This window comes from Balaenoptera musculus, chromosome 1 (assembly GCF_009873245.2).
Source record: "Balaenoptera musculus isolate JJ_BM4_2016_0621 chromosome 1, mBalMus1.pri.v3, whole genome shotgun sequence".
Classification (NCBI taxonomy): Eukaryota; Metazoa; Chordata; class Mammalia; order Artiodactyla; family Balaenopteridae; genus Balaenoptera; species Balaenoptera musculus.
In genome coordinates this window covers 94,423,163-94,439,600 of record NC_045785.1, presented here as the reverse complement: position 1 = coordinate 94,439,600, position 16,438 = coordinate 94,423,163, and the positions used below count along the sequence as shown (strand labels likewise).

The window sequence follows — 16,438 nt, the reverse complement described above, 5'->3', positions numbered from 1 at the left end:
AGCCCCCAGTCCATCCAAATGTTCTTATATTCAGTAAGGCCACAGGTTGGAGAAAAAGTGAAGTGGAGCATTTACTATAGGAATTGTTGAACTGTGACCGGTATGCCTTCTCCCAACCTGTACCTGGGTAAGTGATTTGACCCATTTAGTCATTTGACTCAAGGGCACCTCATGCAGTGTTCATCTCCAGGCAGACCCACCAGGCAGGGGCCAGGACAAAAGTACCAATGGAAGCCCATAGGCCACATGTCTAAATATTTAAAAGTTATACGTCAAGCTAACATAGTGTTAAATAACACTACGTTCCATTCTGCTGCTTTAACACAAATACTTTCATAACAACCGGAAACCCAGGTATAGGTTTAGACTCTTTTAGACTGCTCAGAGTTCTGTACTGGACCCTGGCCCTGAGGCAGCCCTACTCTCTCTCCCACCCCTTAGCCCCTTCTTTTCCATCCCTGAGCTCTGGGTTTCACTGCAAGGAGATTCTTCTCACTCGCGTGTGAATTCCCCAGCATATACTCCCAGGCCCAAGTCACTAATCTATCCATGCATATTCACCCTTTGCCACCTCTTGCACTCAAGGATGTGCACTCATTATGCTGCCTGCCTTCAGGAGTTTGGACCCCCAGAAGAGGCGTATACACCCTAAAAGTAGGTGGAGGACACCTGGGTAGGGAATTCTAGGTTCCTGGCTACTGAGACAAAATGGGAGGAGGGTCAGAATGGGCCCCACTAAGCAAGGGCCGCTCTTTTCTGGGACTAAAGTTCCCCCTCTACCCTGTGCACAGGCTCAGAAATGAATCAATCCCACATTGAGTCTAATTACTTTCCTATAAATACCAGCACTTTCTATATAGATGAAACTTGGGACAAAGATTTCTTTGAAGTTTTATGTTCATCAAAGGTGTTGATGGAAAAAGTTGTATTTGTACTTTGTGGTAAAGTTGATAGATTAACCAATCCTAAGGGCTAATCCAAGTAGAGACAAAGCAAGAATTAGGACCTTAAATATGTGAACAACTTAGTATCCACTTTTCACCCCAATCCTGTCCTTAGACGTAATATAGCAGATGGAACCAGCTTTGCAAGAATGCTAGAAAACAGTAGACGAATAAAATCTACTGGTTTGGGGTTTCACCAAAGTAATACACCCTTTAGAAGAATTTGAGAATCCAAATTAAAAAGAACATTTCATTTCCATTTGTTATATACCTAAAAGTGAATTTATTAAAAGCAGATCACATCACTTCAGGAAATTCAGAAAACTATATCTAAGTACACTGAATGCAAGATATTTCTCATCAATTTAGATTCTTATAGCTTCATAAAGATAAAATGCAGATGAATTGATTTAGATCAGGCCTTCACTAAATTTTAGAATTAGCTTTCGAATACCATGTATTGAAATGTGCAATCTGATTCCTGAGCATGGTGACAAAGCCATGAGTGGATAATGATAAAGTGCATCATTGCTGGAAATAACACAGTCTGCCTTTGGTTTGTGCTAATAAACTATAAGACAACTCCAATTTTAATACTAGAAATCCACCTCATTATAAGTAACCTCAAACTGTACGTTATCGGCATTTTCACGTGTAGTCTTTGGTGAGCCTGAAATATAATTTGCTGTTTATGCTTCTAATGTAAATCTCCAGTTTCTGGTTGGCCACTCCGGCACTAAGCCAGAGCTCTAATTTATTTCCATCTTTTCTTATTTCTTACATCAAAAGAGACTGTGGGTTTGAATAACAAACATTCAATCGACTTAGACGTGGGATGGCAGGCAGCACAGGCATTACCTGTTTACCTTTTATTGCCTTCTTTGAATTTGTTTTTCTGGGAACAAAACCAGTAAGACACGCTGTTCCTTCGTCTAGTTTTTACGGAGGATATTTATCAGAAGACTCCCCCAACCCCAACTGCAGCAAAGAGTGGCGGGAGGGTGAAGAATTCAGACTGGAAGTGGGCTTCCCACCTAACACCATCATAGGCTACTGCTCTACCAAGTCGTGTAGGACTTCACTGTCCTTCAGACTCTGGCTTGGGCTGTTAATTGTTTTTGATGCCAGAAGATGCTGCTTCTACCACATTTGTAACCTGTAGGACAACAGTGTGCTGGGAATGGAATACACACTGTTTTAGTCACTTTGAAACTTTGCAGTGCTTCTCCCCTCCTCTCCCCGCCTTGCTGTTTTGCACAGTAATTGGCCTAATAAAAGGCAGAAACAAGAATTTATTACACCTTGGGCAGTACTTAAAACAAAGTTTATTCTCAGGAACAGCAGTTATGGCTACTTGCTGCTGTATATTTTGATATTTCTGTAAATACTTAGTCTGAATATATTCAAAGTCAGATTGCTAATCACTCAATTTCCCTGCGACTTTCCTGGTTCCCCAGGTTGCCTCTTATGATACGCCATGTAAACACTGTAATTGGAAAGATACATAGATCAGCATCCCTAGAATCACATGATCACATCAATCTGTGAAAATAGCATGACTTAAAAATAAAAATCTCTTAGTACTCTGCCAACAGGCTTTGGCATAATCTTGGCAATCACTTAGATTTTTTTTTTTTTTTTTTTTGCTGTTATAATTTTTCCCAAGTGGAAATAGTCTCGTATTTTGCAGAAGTTGTCCGAGCTAGTGAACACCAATCCACCTTTCTGGGTACTAAATTCAACAGCTGAGTGTATTCAGTCCACATAGAAATCAGTAAAGTGAGTGTGAATCTGGCTGTTCCTTTCATCTTAAGAAATCGCAATACAAATTCCTGAAATCGTTTATGCAGGAATTTTTATTCTTTAAATTTTCCAGTGTTAAAGCAACAAGAAAACACTTAGAATGTCCTTTGGTGGAATCTTATTACACTTGTTATATATGTAAACTGATATTCTTTGATGCCAGCAAGTTCGTTGCCCTTACAGAGAAATCTCTGCACAAGGAAACAAAATAGAAGGAAAGAGGACAAAATAAAATGTCAGTCTTTGCTGATTCGAATTAGATACATTAACAGATTGTCTGGTAACACAAATTGGCAAGAATACAAAAAATCTACATATTACAGTATTTCAAGAAAAATAACTTCATTTGAATACAAAAGGATAGATACACTTTCTTTTTTTCCTACAGCCACTCTTGGACAGTGGATGTGTGCTCTCACTGGGTGGACCCAGTGCTGCTAAGATATACGGGGTACGACTGGCTTGAGCTTTTGAAGGGGGCTGTTACACATGTGCATTACTAACATCAGACAAAGAAATCTTTCAACCAACAAGGGTTACAGAGCAACGTTCACCAAAGCACAGGTTGGAAGGGGTTCAGGGACTGAAGCAGGCCAATATGGCAGCTTGTAACACACTTCCTTAGACCCACAATGCACTGCCAGTAAAGGATGCTTCAGTTTGGTTGGTTCACACACGGGGCCGAGTGGTGCGGGGGGCACACCACGTGCGAGTAGCAAATGTTTTTAGGTTGGTTGATTTGTTGTTGTTGTTGTTGTTTTGTCTTTCCTTTTGGGGGTCTGTCACAGCCTTTCCAATCGGCGATAAGCTCTGCAGCGGGCAATGTGATTTGCAGGGATAATATCAACAGCTGCCAACGCCTCTGGAGTCGGAAATTACCAGTCTTGACTCCGGTGTGCTGTCCACGGCTGTTATATATGGCTTAGCTCAGTTGGGCCTTCTTAGTTTGTACACTGTGTTTGAGTCGGGGGGTGTCTGAGGGTGGGTTTCCTATGTTAGTAGCGAATGCTGGGGCTGTGTTTGCTTCCCCACGGCCGGACCCGTCTGGTGGCTGGATGCGCCGCCTAGATCCCCAGGGGGCCGGCTGTCCCCAGCAGAGCGGCCAGCGGCAGCAGTAGCGCGGGGGAGCCGCGCGGGGGCGCGCCCTGGCCCGAGTCGGAGCCGCAGCTGCCCGCTTCCTCACAGCGCAGCTTCTCGCACAGGATGCCCGTGTACGCGGCGGGGCACAGGCAGCGCACGTTGTTGTGGCACGTCCCTCCGTTCTGGCAGTGCAGGAGCTCGTTGTCGCAGACATTCGCTGCAGAACGAGGGGGGGGGGGGGGGGGGCGGGGAGGAGAAGCAGAATCAATTTAAGTTCATCTGCTACATCATGTTTTCAGCTTTAAAAAAATCTCTATCGATCTTGTGCTCCCCCCTCCCCTCCGCAAACTAAGCACGTGACTCCAATTTCCAAACAAATGTAGTTTGCTGCCTTTGTTTTGATCATATTAATTCTTTTCATATAGATTTGTGCTGCAATCTTGGATATTATCATTGTCCATTTCAGGCTATCAAATACAAAGTAATGTGATACTCCTGGTTTGGCAGTATCTTCTCTTCATGGAACCGGGACCTGTTGTGACCTCCAGGGTGTTTCAAGGATAATGCCTGATACAAGAATGCAGAACTTTGAGGCCAGATGAATGGAATTAAAATGCAAAGCAGTATTGCTAAAATGACCAAGAACCTCTAAGGGGTGGGCCATTCTCCCTGCAGGTGATTCCAGGGCTGCATGCAGGAAGGGAGGAGGAGCCCACGGGCAAGCACGGGGCAGGGGGCAGGCAGCATGCTCCTGGGGAGGCAGCAGGCAGATCCGAAGAGAGAAAGCTTTTCACGGGAGGAATGTGAGGAAGAGCAGTCCCATTTGCCCCTAACAGCCTATTAGGATATTTATTGCCTTGTAAATATAGCAAGTAGAGTCCAAGGTTACCTTGATTTCCAGGAATAATAATAAATGCAATGGTGAAACCCTGATTATCAAAATTTCACTTTGTCCATCAATTTATAGAATCAGTTGCAATAAATCAAGCAAGCAATTCCAGATACTAAAATTCATTCACAGTCCCTGTCATGTAACTTGCATCTCTAATAATTTCTTATTCCTTCAAAAAACTAGTTATCCTCATTAATTCCATGTCTCCTATTATTTTAGATAATCAAGGTTTCACTGATTTAGCAGAATGATAAATAGAACACAGAGAAATTAAAACAACACCAAAGAGCAAAAGAGCCAAGAACACTTGCCAGCAACATATGCTGCTTAAGCGCTTAATATATAGAACCACTCTGGAAGGGGGGGGGGGGCAGGGCGCAGAGCAGAAAAAGTAGCTTCTTATAAATTATAACATTCTTCATTTTTTAAAAATGTCATAGTCAAATTTCCCCAGGGATACCACATGAATTAAACACACACACACACACACACACACACACACACACACACACACTTACTATTACTATCAAGTGTAAAGTATTTAAAAAACCCTCATCTCCCAAGTAATAATTCAATAGAGAATATTGCCTTGTCCATTAATTATGTTCAATAGTATGTCACCTTCAAAAGAAGCTTCTTAAACGCAAACATGCTAATGCTCTGTGTGCAAATTAGCTGAAAAAAGATGGTGGTGGATGCTCACAGAGTTAATAACAAAGTGCCCTAAACAGGGCCCTATTTTCCCACCTTCCACAACAATTCCTTGGCGACCTCTAATATAGTTGCATAATGGATTGGCATAATTTTCAAATGTACCCACATTTGCTATCTGTAAATGTTAGAAGTGACTATTAAGGCCTATAAATCCTTCAGGCTCAAAATATTGATATACAAGGTAGTGTTCCAGGGGTTCTAATGATTATGTAAGCTACCTCTCATTGGGTGGCTTAGAAACCATGAATATTAGACCCAAATTATAGTATTTTATGAGTCATGGTTTAAAATGTCAAGATCTGTAGCTTTGAGGCTAAGTGTACAAGGGTAGAGTGGTTAAATTCACGGCCAAAACTGACAAAAAGTCTCTTTTTTTGGTGGTTGTTAATTTGGAAAGCATACATAGGTTTTCAGGATTTTGTTTTGCTTACACTTTAGGAAATATCTGTTTAATTGGGGCAACATGGAATAAACAGATCCAAATAACTGTTTCCATTTAAAGTTAAAGATTCTCAGCATTTCTTGTTCCAGGCAGCAGATCACTGAATGGGATATTTCCTTTCATTTGGGCACTACACATAGGGAAATATTGTTTCCATCAATATCGATAATTGCTTGCCTTGAATAATTGAGAAGGAATCGATAGTTAATTAAATATCACTCCCCTTAAGAAAAAAAAAAAGCTATTTTTCTTCTTCTTGGACCTGAATGTAAATCAGTTGTTGAACAGAGGTTTCTTTTTTTCAAGAAGCTTGTGATTAAGTTAAAATTCAATAACTTTCCTACATTTAAGTAATCTACTACTTGATGTTGATGACTGTGAGAAATTTAATAAATATTCAAGGACCAGATGTAACCCAGGATTAATAATCACATCAGTTGGGGCAATATGTTTTCTGTAAGAGATAAGCAGAAAAAATGAAACCTGGAATATATTTAATTACTTTAGAATTCACTTTAAGACACATTACATTTGGTCTCTTGATTGTGCTATTCAACAAATACAGAACTTTACCATATGCACAGATCTCTCTGTTGGAATCATGTGCTAGAAGTACATCTAAACCTAACTACAAATCTTACCTGCTATTCATAAACTTATGCTCCATCTTCATGTCATTTTGAATCAAATTTGTGGTGCTTAATGAATAAACTAGGTGGTTAACAAATATCATTGAGCTCTTCTTCAGCATATGAAACCTTGTACTGACCACCATGAAAAAAATAAAAGAAATAGAAAGCATGATCTCTGCTCTTATAAGGTTCACATCTGGTTGGGAAGATAAAATATATACAAGAAATAATCTAATATTAATTTCATTAAAATGCTTTTATCATTTCCATCCAGCTCAATCAACATCTGCTGTGTGCCAGGTGCCCTGCTAGACTGTATGGCTGTAACTCTGCCTGCCCTAAAGGAGCTCACAGTTTTGCAGAAAACAAACAAATGAACATACACAGAAGTAATTATGATACAATATTAAAAAAAGAAACTATAAAGGAAGTATTTGCCAACTGATAGGGGAACTAAGATGCTGGTGTAAATAATTATTTGGGGGAAGATTAGAGAAGACTATAGAAAGGAGATTGTATTTGAACAATGACATGCATCAGGCAGATATTGGTAGAAAGAACATTATGGGTGGGGAAACTATATCCGTAAAGGCAAGAAGACGTGAAAATACATTGTGCTGGTTATTAACCATTTGTCTCTCAACTCTAAATCCACCTTTCCTTCTGTTGTTGAGGCTGAAACCCTGCAAGCTGTCTCCTGGTTTCTGCCAACAGGGCACACTAGAGGGAACAGAGGAGGTAGGAGGAAGGAAGCAGAGATTCCCCTTTTCCTGATTCATGGCTCTTCCTAAGAGTATTGCCCCAGCAATGGCCCTACATCCCAAAAGCAGCAGTTGGCTCTGGGGCTCAGCCTTTTCAGAACCAGTTTCAATCTCACCCTTAGAGGTTTCTGCACCAACCTGGCAGCATTCCTTCTCTAGAGGTTTGAGCCCCAGCTCCAAGGGGCCCCTGCCCAGCATTTCAGAGGTAATAGCAGCAGCCAGGACTTACCCCTCCTAAGAGGTACGGGTCCCACATCTGGGGGGTCTCTCCTCCAAACTGTTAGTTTCTTTTTTTTTTTAATCATTAATCAGTGGTTATTTATTGATAAATCAATTACAGAGAGAAGTGAGAGGATTATCCATGAGGTCTTTCGTTGTTGTTGTTGTTTGTTTTGTTTTTCTTTTTTAAATTTTATTTATTTTTATACAGCAGGTCCTTATTAGTTATGTATTTTATACATTTTAGTGTATATATGTCAATCCCAATCTCCCAATTCATCCCACTCCCCCCGCGCCCCCCCCCACTGCTTTCCCCCCTTGGTGTCCATATGCAAACTGTTAGTTTCTAATAACCCCATCCTCTTTCCTGTAATTCCTCAGCCCAAGAGGGATAACTGCTCCCTACTTACACAGTTACTATCTCTGTGTTATTTCAGTGTCCTCTTCTCATGTTTAAATTCTAAGGCACCTGTTTAACCATTCCCCTTAGTAAATTCTCTCTCTCTGTTGAAACACATAGTGTGGGTTCAGTTTTCTGACTGGAGCCTGAGAGACACATGGAAAATGTTGGTGAATGGTGAATGAGGAAGGAATGGCATGGCCTGGATCTGAAGGTTCTATGTAACATTCTACAGAGTTTAGATAATAGGCAGTGGGAAGCTGTCAAAGACCTATGGGCAGGGTGGTGATTTAAAGGGGGAGAAAAGGTGAGGCTAGACCTGAGAAAGGACAGGCTGGAGGCAAGGTGACCAGATACTTCAATAGAATGGGCTTGGTCTGGGTTAGAGCAATGGGGAGAAGGAAGAAGGAACAGATTTGGAGACAGGTTATTTGAAACAGGTAAGAGAGAGTCTGAGGTTCTTGTTTTTGGCATTTGGATGCATCATAATGCAATTTATTAAGAAAAGAAGATTGGAGGAAATGTTTGGTCAGGGAAGAAAATAAACTTTTTTTTGGACCTATTGACTTGGAAGGATCTGTAGGCTCTTCTGCAGGGGTCTTGTTATTAGTTGGAAAAACTAGTTAACAGTTCAGGAGGTAGTTCATCTTGGAGATGCAGATTTGGAGCAGGGGCGATGGTGGTCATTGTTACAAAAAGTGAAGAGAAAGGAATAGAAGACCTCATCCTACTAGAATACAGATTAAGTCAAAATGAAGACTGCAGCCAGAACCCTGAAGAATATCAGCATTTAAGCCATAGGCAGAGAAAGAAAGACCAGTAATGATGCTGAGAAAAAAAGATCTCAACAAAATGCAGTGATGAAATGAGGTTATAAAATTAATCATAGAAGTCTTCCTGCTGTGGTTCGCTGTATCTAGGAATAAATAGACGGGAAGAGTATGAGAGGAAGGGCACTTTGAGCTGGATAAAGGAAATATGCAAAATAAGCATTGCATGCTCTTGATAGAATCTGGCAGAAGGGATTTTAGAATAGAGAAAGGATTGGAGGAATTTGAGGAATTCACATTTAATACAGGTCTTTGGTTGTCAGTCTAAAGTAGTAGTTTTCAACAGTGGATGATTTTTGTCTTCCAGGGGACATTTGACAATGTCTGGAGATGTGTTTGGTTGTCACACCTCGGGGGAGGGCATGCTACTGGCATCTAGTGGGTAGAGATGCTACTGAATATCCTGCAATAAACAGGGCAGCCTCCTCCCCCGCCAAACAAAGAATTACTCCTCAATTAATGTTGGTGATAAAAGGTTGAAGGTCTGGATCAGGGTGTCAGCCACAGCAAAGAAGACGGGCAGTTGTCTTTATGTATATTGGGGAAAGGAGAATGACGATGCCTTGGTGACTTTAGATCAGAGAGAGTGAGTTTTCAGGTGCAGAACCATAGGAATTCAGACGAATGTAGTACTCAAAGCTGAAATATAAGAGCAGATTGTCTTCCTGGGGGAGTTAAATCAGAAGACTGGGATCTAAATGGTCTAAGACAGACCATTTAGTATTGCTCACAATTAAAGAGGAACCAGAGTCACCCTTGTCATGTAATTCATCCTACCTTGCTCTGATAGAAATAGTAAAATCAAAGCTTGAGGAAACTTCAAAAACTATCTAGACAAGTCCTAGACGAGGAAACCGAAAACAAGGGTAGCTCTAGATCTAGCATCCAGGTCTCCCAATTTACAGATTACTGCTCTTCACATAGAAGAGAACAGTCAGGAGAAGTGCAGTGAATGTGCTGCACAGTGTGAAATGCATTCTATGCTCCCCAAGATAACATAAGTAACTCCTCTGTAGATCCTCAGTAGACTTTCATTTGTATTGACCAACTGATCTGTTTTCATACCACACTGGGTGGAGGGCTTTGTTGATAACATTAAATTTCACATCTTCTAGAGTTCCAACACATTCTGGCAGAGCTCCAAATGCAAATCAGCTCATACATAAAGTACCAAAAATATCAAGGTCTAGCTTGGGAACGGCAAATATGTTGCATATGCTCTGATTTCCTCTTCCTCTATGTAGAAAACATAGCTACTTAATCAAGGCATTCTCTTGCACTAAACTTCAGAATTCCTTTCAACACAAGGTTTTGTAATAAGAACATTTTGTATTCTATTACAAGCTAATCACAAAAGGGATGTAGCCTATTAGCTGAAGTTATACATAATGGCCCATCTCTGGGAACCCTGCCTCCCAGGTAATGAGCGTTAAGCTAAAATACCTTTGTTTAGCTCACAGGAAACATCCTGACCAGGGCCACCTGTGAATGACTGCAGGGAGGAAGAAACTAACACATCCATTCCAGAGGCTGACCAGAACCAGGAAATATTTGACTTTACTCCCTCCCCTTTTAGAATAAAAGAAGCCGGAATTCTGACACAGGCAAGATGGTTCTTTGGGGCATGAGCCCACCATCTTTTCAGTTTGCTGGCTTTCTGAATAAAGTTGCTATTCCTTGCCCCAACAGCTCTTCTCCCGATTTATTGGCCTGTTGTGTAGCAAGCAGTACGAGCTTGGACTTGGTATCAGTTTCAGGCATTTACCACCAGTTGATAGAACTGGCATGAGGATAAACACGCATTTACAAAATCCTGACATTATCTCCATTTCATCTTGCATATCATTGCAGATTAAAAATCCAACTAGGGGGCTTCCCTGGTGGTGCAGTGGTTAAGAATCTGCCTGCCAATGCAGGGGACACAGGTTCGAGCCCTGGTCTGGGAGGATCCCACATGCCGCGGAGCGACTAGGCCCGTGAGCCACAATTACTGAGCCTGCGCGTCTGGAGCCTGTGCTCCTCAACAAGAGAGGCCGTGATAGTGAGAGGCCCGCGCACCGCGATGAAGAGTGGCCCCCGCTTGCCGCAACTGGAGAAAGCCCTCGCACAGAAACGAAGACCCAACACAGCCATAAAAAAAAAAAAAAAAAAAAAAAAAAAAAAAATCCAACTAGGGATTTCTACCCAATAAGCACTTTGCAGTTATCACTTCTTTATTTGGTGCCCTTCAGTGTGGATTTGCCTCAAACTGAAAACGCTGACCTTATTTTGTTAAGTATTTACATTAAGCATGTCCCGATTCTTTCTACATTGCTATTGACAAATTAACAATGTGCTATCTCAATAAATGGTGAAGGTTCATTTTTAAATCTCTTACACAAAACTTGATCTAGTATTGGATACAAATTGTTATTTGCTAGACACAATTCTTTTTATTATAATAAAATATAATCCTTAGATACAGAAAAAGCTAATACTACTTTGGTAATAGCTTGACTATATTCTAAAGGATCATTTTACTGTTGATAGAAATAAATTCATTATGGTGTGCCCAATATCACACCATATATCCTATAATCCTGTGATGTTTCAATATTAGGAATGCTTTCAAACCAAGATAATCTGTAGCCCTTGATAGATAAGGTTATAGTATCAATGTTAGACCCAAACAGAGTTATGTTGCAAAAAGATGAAGTGTGGAACCCTGATGGAAAGGCTGAAGTCAGCAAGGTGTTCTAATAGCTCTGATCATAGCTTCAGTAAGCAAGCCACCATAGTAGATAAATAAGCTCCCACAGTTGCTACAAGTTTATAAAAACACTAGGAATTTTCACAGTGAAAGAATAGGGACAAGTAGCATTTCTTCCTCCTTCTTTCACTTCTTTTTATTTTTATTTTTCTTCTAGCTTCGATAATGAGAGTCACAGGGATGTGGCTAAATCATTTGCTCCTTCAACTTGTTTTTTGTAAGTTTCTTGATTGTCATTCAGTTTTTCCTCTTCCTAAACTGCAAACTATTGTCAAAATGTGAATTATAAGACCTTGATTCCTTTTCCCTCTATTAGTCCTTTCTGGAAGTTATGGAAAAGCAGACCTAGAGAGGGAACCCAAATGTGCAAAGAGGGCAGCAGCCAGGACTTAGTATAGCTACTTGTTCTATTCTTCTTTTCTTTTATGACCTGAAGGGTCACTTATTCCCGTTATCGTCATGATGACCCATTACATTACCACAGGGAAGGTTTCTTTCTTCTGTTTGGGTCTTGTTCAAAGCTATACATTTAGGTTTGCCCTGTCAGTGAGCTGCTAGGCTTGAGCAATGCTGGGTCTGTATTTATAGACTTGAAAGTTTCTCTCTTTGGCTTTGTCTCCTGCACTTCAAGGAATTGAGGCAATGGGTTACCATGACAGCCTTCCTTGATGGCTGTATTAATAAAGTGACCTCTACCTTCACCACCTGAAACGAGCCTAGGATTGCTGAGGGAAAGATGTTCCAAATGTTCCCGTCCTTTTCAAAGAAACGTCAAAGAGCAAATAACCTCCACCAAACAGGCTAATAACAAAGGCATGTGTGCAACATTCAGTTCTGATTTAGACATTTGAGAGTCTGTGGCAGGGAGATGAAGAGCTGTGATTATGACCCATTTATTCAGCCTTGGCGGCTGTTTTACTAAGTTGTGAGATGTGAGAGGTAAAACTGAACCTACAGGTTAGCTCCTGGTATATAGAAGAAACTTTATAGACTGTTGTCTAATGGCCTTTTGGGGAATTCTAGGTACATTTTTCCTATCTTTTCTTAATTATGTCTGGCCATGATTGGGGATATGGCTTAGTGGTAAAAAACACTGATTAAGAGTCATAAAACCTGAGTTCTAGTTCTGACTAGTCATCATTTTGCTGTAAGGCCTTGGACATATCACGAAACCACTTAGTGACATCCATCCATTCATCCATCCATCCATCCATCTATCCATCATCCAATCAGGTACTGCTCTAGATGCTGGGCCCACAGTGTGAGCCAGACGGACCATGCAGCTGCTTCTGCAGAGCTCACATTCTAGTGACAGCTATAAAGTTAGAGAAAGAGTTTGAAGTAGGTGTTTCTAAAGTTCTCTCGAGCTCTGTGATTTGCATGAATATTTCTCATGGAAAGCCTATCACCTTAAAAGGCAAAGAGTGAGGAATTCTTCCTCTTTTTCATCAAATACATGATAACAGTTGGACTTCTCCAATATTATAGTCCTGGTGATGACTTAGGTGGCTGCTTGGCTTGACCGGTTTTGCCTGCTGGTGCCCCACTGAACAGAGATAGTTTTTCTCCTCACGAAAAGCATGAGGTGGTATGAAGAGAATTAGGTGAAGAACTTGTGATTCAAGTCTGGTCTCTGTGGTTAATGGGCTGGGTGAACTTGGGGAAATCGTTTAACCTCTTTGTGCCTCTCTTTCCTCACTTCTAAAGCGAGGATAATAACACTTGTCCTATACACCGACCTCACAGTTGTTGGGAGCTTCAAGAAGAATTATGTGGTGGTGCTTTAAAAAATATAAAACACAACTTAGGTATACTTTGTTAATGTTCAATGCCTTCCCAATCTCTCCTAATGCTAGAAGCTCAGAGTGGAAGAGCAGGGTGCTTATTTTTATATCTGCCAGAATAATGAATTAATCACTACGTATCTAATGCAAGGTACTTGAAGCGAAAAGGAAGTAAATTTCCTCGCTCAAAGACATCATCTGTATATGTCCTCTGTAGATATGAATCTTGAGACAGCATGGGGTCAAACAGGCAGTTATTGAATATTTGAATTCAATTGCTGTGTACTTGCAAGGTCAGATTGGACCAGCAGTGCCTGTTTTCTCAAAGGTGACTTGTATACTTGCATTCAATGAGCATTCTCCTGTACCAATCAGAGTACATAAGGTGTGTTTTCAGAATACCAGGGGTGTACTGCCCCTTGGCCAACCTTTAGCTTCTGCAATGGTAAAGCAGGGGATAGAGTATCTATCTACACTGAAACCTGGGAGCCATCAAGTGAAAACATCCTTGCTTTCCTGCTCTCAACCTACACTCCTGTCTGTGCCTGTATCCATCATGGGACAGTGATGCTGGTGGCATGATCCCCGTGTGACACCATCCAGCCTACTTTGTTTCAGTGTAATGAGGCCAAGGAGCAGAGCTAAAGGGGCTGCAGGGAACAATGTGGAGCTGTCAGCAGGTGGTCAGACATGTCTGGGTAATCTAGTACAGCAGGTTCTGACATTAGAGAGCAGCCATTCTATTCTTATTCATCTAATATCAAAGCACTGATTATGGGAGTGACACTTGCTCTTGTCCAATCAAAGGAAATGCGACTCAAAACATCATAAGAAAGCCATGTTCATTTGAAGGAGCCTATGCCTGCAGTATGCGGTAACCCAGCTAGCGTGAATGAGATAACAGGTGACTCGAATGCAGGAGCTAGAGGCACTGCCCAAACACCCCCCAATTTTTAGCTGTTGCAAACTGAAAAAAAACCTTTGCTGATGTTGAGAAATAATTAATTCGTTGAGAATCCCACAAGCCAAAGGCTGGGCACCTTTCCTAAAGCGATCTTTAATGATGTATTGAAATCCTATTTAGGTCAACACCTTCAGACACAGACGCAGGCAAGGTGCTCATAAAAACGGTGCTGAGAAATCACAGAGTTTCTCATCTGGTATCAGAAAATGCACTTGTCTAGTTTAATAAAAAGGTGCAACCTCTACTCTTTTGCCCAAGGCGAAAGACGGCGTTCATTGGGAGGCGTAGTCACACACGATGGTAACATACATCAGGGTATAAACCATCATTTCAAAGTACACGCCATTATGTCAGAAGAGAAAGCAGTACAAATATTTATCTAGTGTGATCCCCATAAGTACAACATATACCTCGCCATGTACCTTTTGTAACATAAACTTTAGAGAAAGTACTGGGACAGATTCTAACGAAATGTGACCAGTGTTCATCTCTGGCTGGTAGGCGTGCAAGTGATTTCAGTAACTTAAATTTTCATCTTTATACTTTTTACTCTTTCCAAATTGCCTGGAATAAATGTATAGTCCTTTGAAAATATTAAAAATGTTAATAAAAAGAATTTTACTTGAGAAAATAAAAGTATCTTTTACTGAGATGATAAAGGTAATTTCAATAAATGAATCATGTGACCACATTTTGCCACATTTCAGTATTTGTTATTAATATATATTTCTAGTCAAACTACCAATTATCTTAAATGTCTACAAAAACTATCTCAGGAAAGGCATAATCCTATACTCATACACAATCCTATACTCATACACAATCCTATACTCATACACAATCCGATACTCATACACAATTCTACACTCATACACAATCCTATACTCATACACAATCCTATACTCATACACAATCCGATACTCATACACAATTCTACACTCATACACAATCCTATACTCATACACAATCCTATACTCATAAGAGAAACTTAGACACAAGGATTCCTTGCCTTGCAGAACACTGCACAGCCTCAGGTGTGAATGGAACCAGTAGGGTCTCCTGAGCTAAAGCGATCTGTAGCCCAAGGGCCATCTCATTGTGAACTAGTGCAAACTGATGCAAAATGAGGGGACATTTTTATATTTGAAGATCAAGCCATAGTGAGGACTGTAATTGAATTTCCCACCACCTTTCCAGTAGAGGGGCTCATAGTCAGATTTAACCTAAAGAAAGCGTATTTCATACTACTTGAGTCTGTGGGAGACTCGTACCTGCTACACTTGTACATGTCTGCACTATATCTGTGACCTGTTCATTGTGGCTGTATCATGAATATTCAGCCCTGTCCCTGGCACAAATAGATGCCCGATAAATATTTATTAAGCAAGTAAATAAAATTCATCCTTTGTTCTCTGCCTCCTTCTGAGTGGTGGATACAAATCTATTACTAGTAGACTGATATCAATACAAGTGGATATACAGCTCATAGGTTGGAGAGCAGGAAGTAGAAGGAACTTTTCCTTGGTGGCCTCCTTTCAGTTTCCGTGGAGTGGGAGGTAAGGCTTCTGCTGAGCATGAGAGGCAGAGTTAAGCTGGGGTTAACTCATGCTCTGGAGTTAAGGGAAGGGATAGATATTTGGCGGGGAATGGGAGGAAGCTATCTAGGGGCACACCGAAAAATCGCTGGTCAGCTTTGACATTGCAGCTCAGCTTGTATGTCATGATTTGTCAGGGCTTCTCATAAGTGATTCCATAATGAAGAATATTAGCTAGAAGAGAATGGTGATTTGTTTGGGGTTTCTTCCTTTAATGATACAATATATGCTTTGGGAAGGGATGGAGGGAGGGGAAGAAGCAAGGGTAGGCAGATGAGTTAAAAGATCAGAAGCATTCCCTTCATGTTTCATTAGTCACAACGTATTACCTCTCATAATCTTGGCATTGTGGGTAATATGAAGGTAAAGAAACGTGGCCCTGAAGGAACTTAGTGACATGTTTCTTTTAATTGGAACGTGACTAGTTAAATTTGGAAAACAGGCTAAAGGAAAGTGCAGCTGGAGCTGTTCTTTGTGGCACTGGGGTGGAGGTGAGAGATCATCATGGCACTTAGAAGAATGCAAGAAAAAGGACTTGGTGTTCTTTAAGAATTGTAAAAGACAATCCACACAGCCCCATTCAATGCTGAAGACAGATCTGTAAAACAGTTCACATTCTGAGTAGGAGG

General features: G+C 40.9%; 1 protein-coding gene across 2 annotated transcripts in view; it reads right to left on the bottom strand.

Moving 5' to 3' along the window:
• Positions 1-2,250: 2,250 nt before the first annotated feature.
• NTNG1 (netrin G1) overlaps positions 2,251-16,438 on the bottom strand; it is a 328,355-nt gene continuing 314,167 nt past the window's right edge. For both annotated transcript variants that reach the window (XM_036863847.1, XM_036863855.1), the window contains one exon: positions 2,251-4,044. In XM_036863847.1, the coding sequence (XP_036719742.1) occupies positions 3,812-4,044 (233 nt within the window). In that variant the 3' untranslated portion in view covers positions 2,251-3,811. The remainder of the gene's footprint in view (positions 4,045-16,438) is intronic.